The 15065-nt window shown below is 43.6% G+C and overlaps 1 protein-coding gene and 1 non-coding gene across 2 annotated transcripts in view; both read left to right on the forward strand.

Moving 5' to 3' along the window:
- PRKCQ (protein kinase C theta) overlaps positions 1-14543 on the forward strand; it is a 91326-nt gene extending 76783 nt beyond the window's left edge. Inside the window, exons 16-18 of the mRNA XM_040248248.1 lie at positions 1642-1830; positions 10550-10678; positions 13341-14543. Of these exons, the coding sequence (XP_040104182.1) occupies positions 1642-1830; positions 10550-10678; positions 13341-13496 (474 nt within the window). The 3' untranslated portion in view covers positions 13497-14543. The remainder of the gene's footprint in view (positions 1-1641; positions 1831-10549; positions 10679-13340) is intronic.
- On the forward strand, positions 3620-3694 carry TRNAV-CAC. Its single transcript has one exon. It is a non-coding gene; the product is annotated as a tRNA-Val (tRNA).
- Positions 14544-15065: the final 522 nt, after the last annotated feature.

Consider the following 15065-nt stretch of genomic DNA (forward strand, 5'->3'; position numbering starts at 1 on the left):
ATGGGGGGGGACACGAGACAAAAGACAGCATGGCCAAGAGAAGGCATCAGGGTCTGAGATTCAAAAGGGGCCACTCCAGCCAGTGTTTCTCCACCAGTTTCTTTAAAAATATAGACTAGTTTGAGCATGACCAAGTTAGAACAAAGTTTCCGTCTTGGAGACAACATTATAATGGAAAAAGAACATTGTATAGTAAGATCCCCAAAGACCAGGGTTCAAAACATAGCTCTTGACTAACCATAGCTCTTGACCTTCCTTAAGGTCTCCTTAAGGAAGATGTGAAGACCCTCCCAGGGTCCAGTCACTGTCCTTTGTTAAACAGGGATAAGAGGACCTACCCCAGACGTTCTTGTCAGTAACACACAAAGTATGGGGAAACGCCCAGTACCCATCACAGACGTTTGCAGATTTTCTGTTCATACCATGAATAGCTGAGTTGGCATTGTGCTTCTCTCTCCTAACTTAAGAATGAAACTCTTTACCACCTAGCCCTAGCAGACTGAATTTCCACCTTAACTGTCTCCTGTCTTCCAAATTTCTTTTCGTTAATCCAACACAAATGATGTTGTGTACCAGGATGTGATGCTCAGAGCGGCTTCTGGTTGCCCTGGGCTCCCCCTTGTGGCACGTTCTGGGAATTGCATCTGAACCAGTCCCCTCTTGAGGCAAAGGCCCCCGAACTAAGATTGTGCTGTATGTGCTCATCTTTATTTTATCATTCTCCCTAGGTCTACTTTTACACTGTTCCTTAAGGTTATTTTTTGAACTTTAAGATTAACTTTGGTGTTCAAATATTAAGGCCAGTCGATAGCATTTTTTATCCTGGAAGTCAGTGGCAGATTGAAAAATTCTGTTTGCAACTTGACCTTTATTTTTTGCAAATATCTACCAGCTTGTTGCCCTAGTCTCTCTCAGCATAGTCACAAAATTTGACTCTTCATAACCATGACTGCTTAGGTTTAAGGGGTGGACTTGGTCAACCTCCTTGGCTGCTTGGTTAACTACAAAACTTTATGTAAAGACTCAGGACCCTTGGCTTAGGTTGCTTAGTCACTCACTCATGTTCAACTCCTTGTAAATCTTTGGACTGTAGCCCACCAGGGTCCTCTGTCCATGGGATTCTCCCGGTAAGAATACTGGAGTGGGTTGCCATTTCTTCCTCCAGGGAATCTTCCCAACTCAAGGACTGAACTCGTGTCTCCTATGTCTCCTGCGTGACAGGCAGATTCTTTACCCAACTAGTGATCAGGGAAGCCCCAACACTTAACAGAAAGTCCATAAAATGCGTGGGTTTGGTTTAGAGGCACCGAAGGGCATAGATACACACCAGCTCTCCTGGGCTGAATCTTATCACCCACATGCTCCCGTCTCAGATGGGCAGATGAAGGGTGATGGTACAATTTAGCTGTTTCGCTTAGGTGGGGGAAAAAAGAGGTTGATCTCAAAAATATTTGCTTAGTTTGGGCACTGCCCACTCATTTCTATCTGATCGTTAACTTCTCAGAAGATCGTTTTCAGTGTCATCTTTGCTAAAACCACGCTCTGTCCTCGTGAGTTATATCCTGGGTGGCCCTGAAAAGTCCATGCAAGGTTTGAGTCAACCTCATTTTTATTCTCTGTCTTTGTCTCCTGGTCACACAGATCCTCCTGGGTCAGAAGTACAACCACTCTGTGGACTGGTGGTCCTTCGGTGTCCTCCTCTATGAGATGCTAGTAGGTCAGTCCCCTTTCCACGGGCAGGATGAAGAGGAGCTTTTCCACTCCATCCGCATGGACAATCCCTTTTACCCGCGATGGCTTGAGAAGGAGGCGAAGGACCTTTTAGTGAAGGTAAGAAGTGAAGTCAAGGAGACTTTTGTAAGATTAGCACTAGGTTTTCTGATCATACGATGTTGTGGAAAGACTGGAATAAACTTTTTGACCAACCCAATACATAGTAAACAATAATTGTTCTGAGCCAGCCTTAAAGGGGATGGTTGCCGTCTGTTTTAACTGAGGCACCAATAGGATGAACATGAGCTATCAAGATGAGTGTAAGATAGACCCTCACATGCATAATTTACAAAAGAAATCTCCAGCAACAATCCCTATACAGTCTATTCTGTCCACCTGAAACCGTAAAATTCCTAGAAGAAAACAGACTTCATCGACATCAGTCTTAGCGATATTTTGGGGGATCTGGCTCTATAAGCAGGGAAAACAAAAGCAAAAAAATAATATGCGACGACATCAAACTAAAAAGCTTCTGCCCAGCAAACAAAACCATCAAAATGAAAACTTTGAATGGGAGAAGATACTTGCAAATCATATGTCTAATAAGTGATTACTATCCAAAATACATAAAGAAACCATACAACTCAACAACAAACAACTCAATTTTTAAATGGGCAAAGGAGGATCTGAATAAACAGTTTCTCAAAGACATACAAGTGGCTAATATGTACATGAAAAGATGCTTAACATCACTCACCAGGGAAACACAAGTCCAAACTACAATGAGCTGTCATCTCGTACCTGTCTGAATGGCTGTTATCAAGAAGGCAAGAAATAAGTACTGATGAGGATGTGGAGAAAAGGGAACCTCATGCACTGTTGGGAATGTAAAGCGATAGGTACACTATGGAAAACAGTAGGGAGATTCATCAAAAAGTTAGGAATAAAACTGCCATGTACTCATATGGTCTTCCACTTCGGTTATTCATTCGAATGACACAGAAACACAAATTGGGAAATATATATGCACCCCTGTGTTCACTGCAGCATTGTTTACAATAGCTAAGCTATGGAAGCACCCTAAATGTTTATCCATGGATGAACAGGGGAAGCTATGCTGTGTGTGAGAGCCGTATAACGGAATATTACTCAGCCATGAAGATGAAATATTGCCATTTACAACACCATGGATGGGTCTCAGGGGCATTCTAGGTAGTGAAATAAGTCAGACAGAGAAAGACAAGTACCATGTGCTTTCACTCATGTGAAATCTAAGAAAACACACAAAACAAGCACAATAAAATAAAAACAAGCTCATGGATACAAAGAACAGATTCGTGATTACCAGTGGAGAAGAGGGTTAGAGGACTGGGCAAAAATAGATGAAGGGGGGTCAACTCTGTGGTGATGGGTGGTAATTAGACCTCCGTGGTGATCACTCTGTAATGTGTACCAATGTCAAATTATAATGCTGATCCTGAAACGTAATTAAAAATCTTCCCCTTACCCTGGATGAAGATGTGGATAAGATGTCTGGCTTTCTGCTCATTCTTAGATAAAAGAAAAAGTTCTTGTCACTCCTAAGTCAGAAAACACTGTCTCTGCTGAGAAATTAAAGCTGTCCTGGCCAAGATCTAAGTCATTACATCAGCCCTAACTTGAGAGCAGAGACTTCCAGCTCCCTTTCCTCCGGCCAGGCTCACGGCTGGCAGCTGCTCACTTCTGGAGAAGAGAGTGTGGTCACAGAGTACCAACTGTGTGCGCTTTCCCTTCGTCTCCAACTCTTGGGTTTCTGCTTCAGACCGAACACAGCAAGAGGACAGAGATTATGAAGAGAAAGAACTGCTCTTGTATGACTGGGGGCTGCCTGCTCTTTGACGGGTTTTAAAGCTAAGACTTCGGAAGTTCCCTGGTGGCCCAGTAGTTAGGACTCGTTGCATTCACAATGCAGAGAGCCCAGGTTCAATCCCTGGTCAGGGAACTAAGATCCCACAAGCCACATGACATGCCCAAAAAAAAAAAAAAAAAAAGCCAAGGCTTTGTATGAGATTCTACCAGGTGTCTTGGAAATGCCTGTAATTGGAGACAATTTGCAATGAAGCCCTTGAGACTCAGGCTGTTGAATTCATCCCTCAACCCAACTTCTGTATGAAACCTTAAGCCAGCAACATTCCATGTGGGTGAGACTCCTGCTGAGCAGAGCCCAGGGGCTGTCCAGATGGACGCAGGCCAGCCCTCCTGCCACATTCCTGACCCGTGTCCACAGGAGACATTGATGTATTTTTCACCCGGAACCCTTGATACTGCAGGCTCTTATCATCTTAGCAGCGATCTCCAGAATTTACTATCAAAGTAGGAGTCAGACCTCACCCGCGATAGGCCAGACTTAAGCCTTGGCAGGCTTCCCTGGTGGCTCAGCGGTAAAGAATCCGCCTGCCAATGCAGGAGACACAGGTTCGAGTCCTGGTCTGGAGGATCCCACATACTCTGGAGCAGCTGAGCTCACACAGCACAGCTACTGAGCCCGTGAGCCCATGGCCGCAGCAAGAGAAGCCGCCGCAGCACAGCTAGAGAGCACCCCACTCACTGCAGCCAGAGAAGAGCCTGCAATGAAGGCCCAGCACAGCCAAAAATAAGCAAAAGTAAGAAAGGAGATTACTTGAGAAAAAAAACCAGAACCCAGTGCTACAGACTCCAAGAATCACTAACTTTGCACCAGGAGCCCCCAGGGAGTCAGTCCATTGCAGAGACACACGATGCATTGGAAAGCCATCACTACAGATTTAAACTTTAAGTTCTCCTCTTTTGAAGATGCAAAACACCAGTACAGTGTGATTGTAGGAAGTTGTAAGAAAAAAAAGAAACTCATGCTCATACAACATGCTAATTACATATCATGATAAGCACCTACATTTACTGAGCCGTTCCAGAGACTATGTGGATCAAAAAGACCCACAGATGTTAACCAAGAGCCAGCAGATCTAAAAAGAACTGCAAATACAGGTGTTTTGAACAAAACAGGGTTTTGATTTCTGACAACTCATATCAGCTAGCTAAAATAAAAAGTCATTTAGGGAAATAATTTTTAGCTCTGCTTTTCTTATAATGAAAAGGGGATGAGAATAGGATCTTTCAACATCAGATGTTATCAGTGGTTTTAAATCCAAACTTAGAAGATTATCCGGCCTATCTTTTTTTCACCAGTCTCCTTTTTTTCTCATGAAGAACTGCTCAGAATTAAATTTAAACTGCGTAATGCACTTCAGCCTCTCATCCGACTGTCAGCTTGACTAGGATGTTTCGTACGTAGAGGCGGCTGTGGAGTTCTCCCTGAGGAATCAAGGTCTTGAATCTGAAATGCTAACAGAGCCCCCAGAGGAGCCCCAGCCCAAGGTTGATGGTATTTATAAATCTGAACCAGTATACCCTCAGCTTGCACTTTTTGATGGATCCAAACAGGCAGTAAACTTAGAAAACTCCCCAAATGACCAATCAAGTTCCCTTTTAATGACTGAACAACACATCTATAAAATGAAAGCTAATTTCAAAATTAACCAATTTAAAGAAAAAAAAAAAGATGACAACAGTAAAAATTAGTTACAAGGATTGGAATGTAAACAATTTTGCCTTTCCATAATGGCAGCTTCAGGCACTCTGACAGTTGTTACATTTATTGTACACCCTGGCTCTTGGAAGGACTTAATTGAGGTATGTTAGTTGGTTCCAGCTGCTTTAACAAAACACCATAGACTAGGCGAATTAAACAACAGAAATTTACTTACATTTCTGAAGGCTTGGGAATCCAAGGTCTGGGCCTGGCAGGGTGGGTTTCTGGTGAGAACCCTCCTGCTTGCAGGCACTGTGTTCTCTCGAGACAGCTCTGACACCTCCTCTTATAAGGACTCGCCTATCAGATCAGCTCCACCCTCATGACCTCATTATCCTTAAGCATCTCCTTACTCCCAGTTCACCCACACTAGGGGCTAGGGATTCAATACACGGATTTTGAAGGGACACGGTTCAATCCATAGCATGAAGGCTGCCCTCCAAAGGCCTGGACTGTCAGAACTCACTAGAAAAAGAAAGCGAGGAAAAGGCTTGGGGGGTTCTGAAGCTGACATTGCAGCTACCTTTTCCATAAAGCTGAACACTTGTGCCTCCAAACCCAGCTCCTCCCAGCTCAGCAGAGGAGACGTCCCGGCAAGGACGCAGAGAGGGTGTAACCCAGACCAGGTGGAAATGATGGGAGTAAGTCCACAGAAAGACACTAGGGTCGAGGTGGTTTCCAAGGAGAGGAAGATTGAGGAGGAGGAAAGATGGCGGTGAAAAGTGCAAGATGGAAACTAATTTTATCAGCTCAGCTCCCAGAACCTGGGAGAACTATCGAGAGCAAGGGCATGGGCCTTTTACTTACTAACGTCAAGTTTCCATCTTTTAACTACTCAGCAATTAAAAGGACAGAACTATTGAGTCACCAAACAGGCAAAGAACATTAAAGTGAAAAAAAGAAAAAGTGCGTCTCTGTAGGTCACGTACTGTATGAGCCCACGTCTGTAACATTCTTGAAATGACAACATTGTGAGTTGTAAATCGCATTAGCGGCTCCCGGGGGTTAGGGATCGTGGCGGCAGGGGAGTGACCATCAAGGGGACCCCACGGGAGATCTTTGTGGTGGTACGACAGTCCTGTACCCCGTTTGTCTTCGCGGCCACCCAGACCTCCGCGTGTGATCCAGCGCACAGGACGAGGCGCACACGTTGTGCGCGTGTCAGCCTCTTGCACTGTCGTCATATTACAATGGAAGCGCTCGGGGAGACCAGGCAAAGGCGCACAGGACCTGCCTCTGCTGAATCTACATGTATGATCTGAATGTTTGCGTGCTCCCAGAGCCTCACATGTTTAAGCCCTCACACTCACAAAGTGACGTTATAGGTCGTGAGGCCTTTGAGGGGCAATTAGGTTTAGATGGGGTCATGAGGGTAGGGTCCTCAAGGTGGGATTAGTGTCCTTACAAAAAGAGGGAGAGAAAAGAGATCGCTCCCTCCAAACACGTGCGCCAAGAAAAGGCCACGTGAGCCCGTGGCAAGAAGACAGCCGCCTCCAGGCCAGGACGAGAGGTCTTACTGGAAACTGACCATGTCAGCACCTCCTGGACTTCCCACCCTCAGAACCACGAGAAACAAACGTCTGCTGTTTAAGCCTCCCAGTCTGGGGCATTTTGTTACAGCAGACTGAGGCCCTATAATTATTTCAAAATAAAAAGTTTAAAAACAAAACTAAAGCTAAATTCTAGCAAATACCCTCCTCCGCTTTAAAAAAAAGTCACCTGCAGCGTTTCAGTGGCAGGGAAAAGATTTGCTGTGAATGTAGAAAGTGAATTTTTTTGTTGAATAGAGCAGAAACAAAGACAATTAAGGATAAAGAAGGGGAAGAAAAAGAACCAGTTGTTGAAAGAGGTTTTAAATCCACGTGGAGGAACCTGGACTTATTCTTTCTCATGTGAGTAAGTAAAATGTCCATGTCCTTGCTCCCTGGGAAGATCTCCCAGGTCCTAGGAGCTGGGCTGAAAAAATTGGTTTCCATTTTGCGATGTGCTGATTGTAAGACTGGCCTCTAGTTTCATCTCTGCATCTCTCTTGCTCTATGATTTTAATCCAACAGCCCTCACATCCTTGAGCTCCCTTTTCTGCAAAAATCAAAGGTATACTAACGAATCATTTTGAGAGAAACTCCCTGTAGGGAGTTACACCTAATGTTGTGAGACCCAGAAGTAATGGACCCTCTGAAAAAGGTGGGCAGAGTATTCACCAGTCTCTGTAACGGCAGTGGTGTCTGCACCGGGCTCCACCCTCTAGTCTGGCAAGGGCGTGGATGCATGTAGTGCGCGGAACAAATGCACGTCAGGAGAGGCTGTGCCCCAGCGAGAGTTACAGCTGGAAAAGGGGACCACTGACAAAACCAAAAGACAGACTACGAGTGAGAGGGAACGTTTGCAGACGGTATGATCAACGAGGGGTTAATAGCCAGCATACGTAAACAGCTCACACAATTCAACATCAAAGGAAAAACAACCTAATTTTAAAATGGGCATAATTTATCTCTGGGCTTTCTATTTTGTTCCATTGATCTGTATTCCTGTCTCTGTGCCCATACCATATTACTCAGCCATTAAAAAGAATACATTTGAACCAGTTCTAATGAAGTGGGTGAAACTGGAGCCTATTATACAGAGTGAAGTAAGCCAGAAAGAAAAACACCAATACAGTATACTAATGCATGTATATGGAACTTAGAAAGATGGTAATGATACCCCTGTATGCAAGACAGCAAAAGAGACACAGATGTATAGAACAGTCTTCTGGACTCTGTGGGAGAAGGCCAGGGTGGGATGATTTGGGAGAATGGCATTGAAACATGTATAATATCATATGTGAAACGAATCGCCAGTCCATGTTCAATGCATGATACTGGATTCTTGGGGCTGGTGCACTGGGATGACCCAGAAGGATGGTATGGGGAGGGAGGAGGGAGGGGAGTTCAGGATGGGGAACACATGTACACCCGTAGTGGATTCATGTTGACGTATGGCAAAACCAATACAATATTATAAAGTAATTAGCCTCCAATTAAAATAAATAAATTTATATTTTTTTAAAAATGAAAATAAAAACAAAATAAAAATGGGCAGAAGACCTTTTCCAAAGAAGAAATGAGGATGGTCAAGAGGCACATGAAAAGATGTTCAACACCACTAATCATCAAGGAAACACAAATCAAAACCACAACGAGATGTCACCTCATACCTGTCAGAATGTCTATGGCAAAAAGACAACAAATAAAAAACGTTGGTGAGGAAGTAGAGAAGAGGAAGCTCTCCAACACTGTTGGTGAGAATGTGAATTGGTGCAGCCATTATGGAAAACAGCATCGAGGTTCCTCAAAAAACTAAAGATATTTATAATAGCAAAGACGTGGAAGCAACACCTGAGACTTCATCAATGACATATGAATAAAGAAGATGTTTTATATACGTATGTATGTATATATAAATGCACATATATACATACACACACACATCCAATATAATACTGTTTAGCCATATGGAAGAATGAAATTTTGTCATTTGCAACAACGTGAATGGACTTAGAGGGCATTATGCTAAGTGAAAATAAGTCAGACCTTGTCACAAAGAGTTGGACAGGTCTGAGCAACTAACACTTTCACAGAAAGGTAAATATTATATCACTTACATGTGGAATCTTAAAAGTACAGCAAACTAGTGAATATCGCAAAAAAGCAGCAGACCCACCGACACGGAGAGCTGGTGGTTACCAGCGGAGAGGAGGATGGGGTAACACAGGGTTGGGAGGGGAGGCACAAACTCTTAGGTGCAAGATGGGCTAGAAGGATGTATTATTCAACATGGGGAATACAGCCAATGTTTTGTAATAACTAAATGAAAAGTAAACTTTAAAAATTGTGTGGAATGTCTCCTTTAAGGTTTAAAGAATTACAGCTGGAACATGGCCGTCCAGTTGACAGTGGTCAGAGACACGCCCCTTTCCTCCTCATTTATTCATCCAGGATGTCCTGTCTGGAAAATGATGAAACACTATTCATCCCAGACAGAAATACCTCTCCCTTTAGTAGAAGGAGCCGTCTGAGGAGGGACTGAGGTTGGAGGGGAGATTCCAGTGGCAGATGCGAAGCCTGGGGGTCGAGGGGAGGGGGCTGTCCACAGTGTCCCAGCACTGCTTTCTTGCCCAGACAGTCGAATATGTTTAAACAAACTCCAGCTGCATCCTGGCCGTTTATGTAAGAGATGTGCTTTTTCCTACAAATGTAAACCACACTTGTGACAGCTTTTATGGACGAAATCAAACCTTTCTTTGTAAGCATTTAAAACTCTGGTGCAGCCTCCCCTGTGGCAGAGACGATGACTGCCCACAAGATCAACGGGCATCTTCAGGACCAGGGTAGGGAGGATCAGCTGCAGAGCAGAGATGATAATTTACTCATCTGTGCAAAACTAGAAAGGATTTGGAGTCATGAAGCTGGAGATCATATTACCTTCTCATTATTCCTTTTATCTTCTAATTTTTTTTTTTTTTTACCTTTCACAGGTATATCTGCTAGGCTCAGAAAACTCTTTCTCATGATCCTCTTGGAACAAACACCCCATGTTATTGGGGGAATGAACAGAAAACTAGTGTGTGCACACTTGGCCTCAGGCAGCTGTTATACTTCTAAACTGATTCCCTGAAGCATTTAATTATAACAACACGAGGCTAAGCTTTTCCTTAGAGCATGAGTATGACCCTAAGAAAGCAGCTTTGTAAGAAATCAAACTCGGTTGATGGCAGCCAACCAAACAACAAACACACACACTGGTCAGTTACCCTCTGCTGGTGTGTTTTGCAGACCAGGAATTAGCACACACTTACGTGTGTGTGGGTTGTTGTAACCCACAGAACAGATCTGTAAGAAGGATTCACTCAGCTTACTGATGAGGAACCTGACTCAGAGCCTCTGTGACTTGCTGGCGGCCTCATGAATAACACAGGGCAAAGCTGATTTCGATCAAGGTCTAGATAATTTAAAAAATAGCATTTCTAGAGCAAAGCTCAGACTCTAGAATATTCAGTAGACCTGTTGCCACTAGTTTGACTTGAGTCGATAGTTTAAGACAGTTGTAGAAAAAGAAGGCTCTGAAATCAGGTGGCAAGAGCCAAACCCCTCTCCTAGTGGAGTCAAGCTTTGCGGTCTGGGCTCCCTGAATCTGAGGAGCCTGGTTCATCCCATGAGAAGTAACTGCTCCCTTTCTGCTCCCTTTCAGCTCTTCGTAAGAGAGCCTGAGAAGCGGCTGGGGGTGAGGGGAGACATTCGTCAGCACCCCTTGTTTCGAGAGATCAATTGGGAAGAGTTGGAAAGGAAGGAGATCGACCCGCCATTCAGACCTAAAGTGGTAAGGGGCCCCCGGGACCCTGAGGTCCTGCCAGCACCATCCTCACGTCACACCCAGGCTGCCTGGACCCTGACTCCCCACCCACCCTCTGGGGTGCTGTTCTTGGAAGAAAATCTTCTTTAACCATAATCAGGCTATGGGGCTGGGGAGGGGGATGTAACTCATTTACTGCGTCCGCAAATGTAGCTGCATGAAGAATGGATCACTGAGTATATAGGCCTTAGACCGAATATGTGTGTGGATAGGTAACCCTGAGATACAATGTGGAGCTTTGCACGGATGCATTCAGGCTTTCAGGGTCAAGTCTGTGTGACCCAAACCTGAGCCTAAACCCTGCCTCCTTTAACAGGAATTTTGGAGCCATGTGTTCTGTGATATTTGTGAAATTTTCCCTGACACGTGTCATCTGGTCTTGTAACTACAGACCCTAATGGTAATTGGTAGATGTTTTTTCATGTAAGAAGTAAGGCGGTGCTTAGAAAAAGACAGGTCTCTAAATTCCCACTGGCCAGAGTCACCAACCTCCCTGAGCAAGAGCAGAACTTCCTGGGTCACTGTAAAATGAGGCAAAGTTGAGATAAAAAATGTTCTGAAGGTAGATGGTAGTCATGGTGACGGAACATATGAATGTACCTGAACACTTAAAAAGGGTTAGGATGGTCACTTTCATGTTACGTACATTTTACCACAATTTTTAATTTTTTTAATCATGGTAAAAGTCACATAATATAAAAACAGACTATTTTAACCACATTTCACTGTTCAGTGGCACTAAGGACATTCACAAGGTAGTACAACCCTCACCATCATCCACCCTCCTGAGTTTTGCACCTTCCTCAACTGAAACTCTGTCCCTGTTAAACACAAACTCCCCAGTAGTACGTATATACAATGGAATGTTACTCAGCCATAAAAAGGAGCAAAATTGTGTCATTTGCAGAGACCTGGATGGAACTAGAGACTATATCATACAGAGTGAAGCCAGAAAAACAAACGTCGTATGTTAACACAAATATGTGGAATTTACAACAGTGTACAGATGAACCTATTTGCAAGCAGAAACACAGACCCATGTATTTGTAGAGAGCAACATATAGATTCCAAGGGGGTGGGGAGAGTGGGGTAGACTGGGAGATCGGGATAGACAAATATATCACAACTTTTTTTTTTTTTTAAGAGTAAAGCAAAGTGGTGGATTTGCCAGCTCTACCCCCATTCCTGGTGATTCTGAGAATAAGATAGCAGTGACCTGGATGAATATGAGCCATCTTTGCAACAGGTGGCACCGACTTGTGGATTTCAAAGCACTGCATTCACTCTAGAAAATGTCTTCTGTCGTTACTTGTGGTGGTGGATGGCCAGTCAGGGCAGTGTGTCCCTGGGCCAGGAAGAGTTAGTTATTCTCAACATTTTCCAAAGCTCTGGGGATGTTCCGAGGGTCCTATAGGGCTGGCCCAGAGCAGTCTTCATATTTGTAACAGCACCATTTCTAATACATAGGTTAATAATTTAGAGAGTAATTTCTGCCTTGTTCCAGCTCATCAGGGCCATGTCTTTTGTCTCGACTTCCATGAGAGACTATGACGGACTTGATGTTTTCTGCACAAAAAAATCGGACCTTTGATCTACTCTTTCCTTGTGGGATGATTCCAGATTCTTTCCATAGGAAGGCATTTCCGTGACCTGCGGTCTAAGCAGCTGTTTGTGGGCAAAGGCCAAAGAAGCGTTGACCTCAGCAGCTCTGGGGGCCCCTTAAGGATGGAAGGGCTGACTCTTAGTCATGCTCGTATAAGGGTGACATTGCATAATGGTTGCTCTTAATCTTAGAAAGTGGAAGCGTACACCATACTGAGCCGTACTTGTGAATAGGTCTGTTTTTGGTCATGGGCACCAATAGATCGGGTGGCATGAAAGGAGGTCACCCTAATCTCTCTTGTCTGTGGAAGACAGCCCGAGATGTTTAATAGTAAAATTAGCATGGGATTCTTTTCCCATTCAGGGCATTAAAGAGTAGAGTTCTCTGTGCTATGCGGTAGGTCCTTATGAGGAATCTAAAAAAAGAGCAGTATTTTATGTGTGTGTGTATATATATATATATATCTGATTCACTTTGCTATACACTTGAAACTAACACATTGTATATCAGTTATACAGCAATAAAATTTTTAATAAAAAATTAAATAAAATGACTTTAAAAAAATAAGATGACTGTGGGTAAGGGGAATGAACAGTAGTGAAGGATGTTGGCAGAACAGGAATGTATAATCTGCAAAACTCCTCCCCTCCTCCACCCCCACCCCCAACCCCTACCTCCCACTACTTCTCCATCCAGGGTCACCTGTAGATTAAAAAATCAGAGGTCAGATTGGGGCTGACCATTTTCCCAAGGGTTGCCAATCCTGCTTCACGTAAACTTATTTGAATGTGCAAGTCATAGAATCCCTCTGTATGTATTTATTATACTGTTGATAACACTGATGATCCGGGGTCTGAGAGACGGTCAATAAAACTCGCATATGATCATCTGTAAGTGTTACTTTAGTTTATTTGCAGATGCCAGCCTTTTCACATGAAGATTATAGCCTTGATGGTGAAAACAGATAATGAGTTCAGTGGCTGATCTTCTTCTCTTTTTCTCCCCACCACTTAAACTCTGATCCAGAAATCGCCATACGACTGCAGCAATTTCGACAAGGAATTCCTGAATGAGAAGCCCCGGCTGTCATTCGCAGACAGGGCGCTGATCAACAGCATGGACCAGAACATGTTCCGGAACTTTTCCTTCATGAACCCAGGGATGGAGAAGCTGATATCCTGACCTCGCCTCTCCAGAGGATTTGCCCTCTTCCCTCTGTGAACTGGTTCAAGCGGACACTCCTTGGGTTCCTTTTCAACTTGGAAAAGAAAAGAAACACTCACCCATAGAGGCTGAGCCCCTGGGAGCTCCTCAGCAGCTTTGTCTGTAGCAGAAACTAGCTCTGCCTCACTGATGACCGTGGCCAGTCTTGAGTTTCTTACTCACTGTAGCTTTTTACTTGAAGATGGGTCTCCATGCTGTGAAAGATCTGAAAACTGAACTCTGCTCTGAGTTATGACTCTTCACCTGGGCACCAGCTACTGGTCCATGACCTATGTGTTGACTCAAGGAGCATAATCTGAATCTCTCAAGACCGAAGGCAGCTCTTGGCCTGGTGTAGCACTGGATTCCATTCAGCCACAGACAAGTCACCACTAACCCATTTCATTCTGTTCATACCTGTGCGCAAGTGTAAGGGGGAAGGGGTGGGGGAAGCCCTGACTAGGTTCTTACAGGAACTCTTCATAATAAACATAGCTTATAACTTGAGATTTACAAATCCATTCATTCTGATTAGCGAGGAAATTCATGGGAGAAAGGAAGGTGGGGAGTGTTGGTGTCATTGATATGAAAGGTTGACTCGATCCCTACTCTTGTTATCTTGTCAACGTAGAAATTAGAATCCAATGAAGATTTAGTCATGGAATCATTTCACTCCTGCCAATAAAACTTTCCCACCCATCCATTCTCAGTTGATTTCAGTATCAGTGGCAGTTTCTCCTTATCATCCTCACATTAGAACAGCAGAAAAAAAATGAAATGTGTAATTCTTCTAGGGAAAAGAAATCCCATTCCTTTATGATACTGTTACTGATGTTTTGATGACTCATAAGTCTCTTGAGAGAGACATCTTTCAGGATAAACACCCATGCATGCTATTCACAGTGATCTTATTTAATAAGAATTCTAGCTATACATGTTTAAAGTATCTGTGTTGTTTGTATATTTTGATAAAATGTTATGACTTCATGACAAAGAGATGGATACATAAAAATGGAATAAAAGAAAGATGCCTCTTCATAGTTTAATTCCCTACTCATCCCCCTCACCCCCAACTTGGTTCTGTTTGGGTTATCATCAAAATATAGCTATCATTGAGGTGATGTTTTAAATTTTGAGAATCATTCAAAATCCTCAACCAGAAGAGAGGCTCAGATAACCCTGAAGTTATTGGTATTATATTTCTCTCTCTCTTTTCTACAAGATTTCATTTTCCACTCACTTTCCAACATACTTTATTCTAAATTCCCTACACAGTCTTCCAAGGACCTGTGGGATCAGGTCTTTAGTTTTCCACTCTCAACTTTGCTCCAGTGACTTCAGTCATAGTGGTTTCCCCGTCACGCTGGATGTAGTTCTGCCTCAGGGCCTTTGCACTTCCTGTTCTCAGCACCTGGGATGCTTTTCCCTCCAATAAGATTCTTTGAAAGAATGATCTCCAACACCCGAATTCAGCTCTGCCTCCTAACCTCTCTCCTGACACTGCTTCCTCCAATGACAGCCTTCTTTCCTGTTCTTATAGAATGTGCT

The sequence above is a fragment of the Oryx dammah genome, unplaced genomic scaffold, assembly GCF_014754425.2.
Source record: "Oryx dammah isolate SB20612 unplaced genomic scaffold, SCBI_Odam_1.1 HiC_scaffold_10, whole genome shotgun sequence".
In the NCBI taxonomy this organism is placed as follows: Eukaryota; Metazoa; Chordata; class Mammalia; order Artiodactyla; family Bovidae; genus Oryx; species Oryx dammah.